The 4070-nt window shown below is 38.6% G+C and overlaps 2 protein-coding genes across 2 annotated transcripts in view; both read left to right on the top strand.

The window, feature by feature from the left end:
* LOC129810195 (methyl-CpG-binding domain protein 2) overlaps positions 1-2200 on the top strand; it is a 6429-nt gene extending 4229 nt beyond the window's left edge. The window contains exon 3 of the mRNA XM_055860519.1: positions 1557-2200. Within this exon, the coding sequence (XP_055716494.1) occupies positions 1557-2037 (481 nt within the window). The 3' untranslated portion in view covers positions 2038-2200. The remainder of the gene's footprint in view (positions 1-1556) is intronic.
* On the top strand, positions 2052-3222 carry LOC129810194 (39S ribosomal protein L19, mitochondrial). Its single transcript, XM_055860518.1, has 2 exons — positions 2052-2223; positions 2299-3222. The coding sequence occupies exons 1-2, from the start codon at positions 2166-2168 to the stop codon at positions 3162-3164; spliced, it is 924 nt and encodes a 307-aa protein (XP_055716493.1). The 5' UTR covers positions 2052-2165; the 3' UTR covers positions 3165-3222.
* The last annotated feature ends 848 nt before the right edge of the window (positions 3223-4070 follow it).

Genomic DNA, 4070 nt, shown 5'->3' with positions numbered 1-4070 from the left:
GCTTTAGAACAAAGTGACATCACATTTTCAATTCATTTCTTATATCTCTCCGCAATTAATGTTTTATTGCGTCTGCCGCCATTTCATTTTTCTTATAAGGAATGATTTTTTTACAGGAAGTCCCGAGATTATGCAAATACATTTATACAACCTTGCTTACCATTAGAAGCTAATTTGTGAAATAATTTTTCAAACACCCCTAAAAGTATGTACTTTTTTTGCCACGCCGTCGCTTGTTTTCTGAACTGTAAGAAAAATTCTGAAACACACTAACATAAGCTTTTTTAATTCAAAAATCTTTACTATCATTTACTAAACTAATAGTAAAATGAACTTTAGAACTATACAAACTGAAGTGAATAATTTTGAAATTGCAGCTAGTATGATTTAGATTTTTTTAGACTACATCTTAGTTTATACAATGTCGCGATCCTTTAACTAATCCAGATGGCATTCATATTTAAAAAGTAGATGTTTTGCTTTTATAATCGAGTCTGGCTGTCCTTAGTACGCAATATTTCTGGTTAGATTCATAAATATATTTATATTTTTTGTTGTGAAACATGATACAGGGGGTCCTGTTATTATGCCTATATTCTGGACTGAGAAAAACTGCGTGAAATGACTGTTTTCATACAGAAAATGTGCCTAGCCCTAGATTTCCTTCGAACACGTAACGCCGTAATTATGCAAAATATTGTTGTCAATTTCTCAGGCTGTTTTCGACACCAACAGTTCATGAGTCACGTACTATTTCAAATTTACCGCCGCGACGCCTAAACAGCCTTCAATGCTAGGTGCAATTATTTATTTTTTTTTTTTTAAATGATTTATGATCAATTTTCATAAAATTCTCAGCAATTTGTATTATTTTAAAATAGTTTAATTAAAAAAATACTCTAGTATTTATTCTTATGATATTATAAATTCTATCAAATTCTAATATATTTAAACCTATATAATTATATAAATTTAAATGACCAAAAATATTTCAAAACACTATCAAGACGAAGAAATACATACAGTGCCCGCTTTCTAATCCGGATCGCCGTAATCCGGACAAGTTCACGACGGTTACATTTAAAATACTTTGAGGTTATGTATGCATGTGTGTTCAGCAATGAAAAGGAACTATCCTGTGATGTTTTTGTTTAATAAATGAAGTATAATAGCATAGACCTCTCCAATTATGTCTTTTTAATCTTCTTTAAAACTTTTATTCTAATTCTACAATAAAAATCTTGTATTGTATTTTCGAGACGTTGAACAAATTCAAAAAATCCATCCGGATTACGAAGCGGACATCTGTCATTTTGTCTCCCAATCATCCGGATTACAAAGCGGGCACTGTAAAAGAATAATTCCTGCAAAACTGTATTTCATTTTCTAAAGTGACTACCCCTTTTGAAGAATTATTATTTTATTTTATTTAATTATTTATTTATTTATTAGGCTCATCTCTTTCACATTTTGCATGTTTTATTCAAATACATGATCCTCGAGAAGTCTAACTATTTTTTCTCATGTTCCCGGATGCATTTCTGGACAATTTCCAGTCGAGGAGGGATGCGCACAGATGTCTCCTTGGTACCGCCAATTCGTCAGACAGCGTCGATCTTCAAGCAGCCCGTGACGGTGTACAAGACTCAGGACAGCAAAGTCAAGTCAGATATCAAGCATGGGGTCCAGGAGCGTCCTAAGCAGCTGTTCTGGGAGAAACGGCTAGAAGGACTTCGAGCGTGTGATGTTGATGGGCATGAGTTCACGGCAATTGAGATGTCCAAAGGATTGAGGCCAGTAGGACCAAATGTGACAGAGACTACCCTGCTCCAGTCAATTGCAACATCCCTGCATGTGTCCAATCACTCAGTCACCGGACAGACTGCCTCCAGATCAGCTCTGGCGGCCAATCCGGGGGTTTTTCTCAATGCAGATCAGCCCCTGATGTATTCCTACAGTATCAGCGAGGAGGATATCCGGCGGCAGGAGGACCGAGTATCGTCAGCCAGGAAGAAATTGCAGGAGGCTCTGAAGTAGAACGCCGGGAATTTCCCCTTCGACGAGTTTAGACGAGTGATTTTGCTTGAGCTCGACCGTGGAGAAGGTTTTCCGGGAGTTTTTCGCTAATATATTCATAAAATAGTTGTAGAAAATAAAGCATAATCATGAATATTTCATCACGCATCCACCAAACTATAAATCAGTGTTTAATTATCTGCAAAAGTAAGGAATTTTCTGGATTTTAGGCGATTGACATAACCTCACTTTGGTTCTTCGGGATTTCTTTTGTTTTTGCAGGAAACAAAGGAGCCTTCCCGAGATTTTACGTCAAGCCTAAGATTCCACAGTTCTTCTACACAAAACCCAAGCCAGCTTTTGACATCCACAATCCCAAGAACCGGGTGGTCAATAGCATTATCCCTCCGGACTTCAGGCATGTTTATCCGGAATTTCTGCCGGATCCGAAAATTGAATGGCGCAATCCGGTCCGGGAGAAGCTCGAAAGGATGGATATGCTGAACAGGAGGAAGCAAATTGACATCCCGGAATTCTACGTGGGATCAATTCTGGCAGTTACAACTTCTGATCCTCATGCAGCCGGAAAGACCAGTCGCTTTGTCGGAATCTGCATTGATAGGATCTACACGGGGATCCGATCGGGCTTTATCCTCCGCAATGTCATCGATCATCAAGGAATTGAAGTGGACTATCAGATGTACGATCCCACAATCCAGAAAATTGAGGTTCTTCGGCTGGAAAAGAGGCTGGATGAGAAACTCTACTACTTGCGGGACTGCTACCCTGAATACTCCACTTTCGATGAGAATATGGAGGCAGAGATCCTGCCAGAAGGTGCTTCAGTCCCTGTCAATCCCATTCAGGTGAGACTGAAGCCGAGGCCCTGGCTGGAACGATGGGAGAGGCAGGATCTCAAGGGAGTGTCCAATGTCTTGGAGCACTGCATTGAGAAGCATCTCCGGAAGGCGAAGAAGGTGGAGACTCCGTGGGAGAAGTATGACCTCATGAAGCAGTATCGAAGGACAATTCCGGAGGAAGAGCAAAACGCTGTCTATTCGGAAGTCTTCTCGGAATTGCATCAACTGGAGCTGATGAGGAAGAAACTGAAGAGGAAGAAGGTCTTCATGAGGCCAAAGAAGGCCTAAAAAAAGTTACTGTAGTCTCTGGATTGTTAAATAAATAATAAAACAATATAAACGATAACTATTAATTTTTTTAAAGTCGACTGTACAATAGCATTATGTCCTAGACTAGAAGAGATAAGGAATAAGGACCCTCCCATAAAACTTATTTTTTTATTTAAAGGGGTAACAATGCCCGAGGCTTTGCGAATTGCTCGATCTTCCGAGAAAGAGTTCCGCGTATAAATGTTTTTTTTTGCAAATTTGTTGTGCATACAGAGGGTCCCGGACGTCCCGGAATTATGCAACACTTAACTTTGCTTATCGATTGAAAGCTCGCCCGTCAAATCATGCTTCTCGATCTTGTGAAATATTTTTGAAATTACAGTGCGTCCGCTCTCTAATCCGGATCGGCGGAATCCGGACGAGTTCTCGACGGTTACATTTAAAAGATTGAGGTTATTTATGCATGTCTGTTCACCAATGAAAATCTTGTGGAGTTTTTGTTTAAGCATAGAATTCTCTATGTCTTCAATTTTCTTTAAAACATTTTAATTCTACAAAAAAAAATCTTGTTGTATTATATTTTCGAGACGTTGAACAAATAAAAAAAAACCATCCGAATTACGAAGCGGACATCTGTCATATTGTCTTCCAATCATCCGGATTACAAAACGGGCACTGTATTTTAACCAGCTAAAGCAGTAATCAGCTGGACTGAATTGAAATTCAGATTTATAAATATGTAATTAGTAAATCAGCTGAATCTCTGAATTGACCTCATCTAATATTATATATTTAACTAATTAAAAATAAAAGGGGTGGCAAAGCGTCCCAGCCTTTGCGAAATGCTCGAATTCGTGACTTTGCTATACCGCCAAAGTACTTTCCTATCGTTTACCGTTTACCGGTTCTCAACTGATTAGAACC

This window comes from Phlebotomus papatasi, chromosome 1 (assembly GCF_024763615.1).
Source record: "Phlebotomus papatasi isolate M1 chromosome 1, Ppap_2.1, whole genome shotgun sequence".
Taxonomy (NCBI): domain Eukaryota; kingdom Metazoa; phylum Arthropoda; class Insecta; order Diptera; family Psychodidae; genus Phlebotomus; species Phlebotomus papatasi.
The sequence above is the reverse complement of the archived record's forward strand: the minus strand, read 5'-3'. Positions and strand labels throughout refer to the sequence as shown.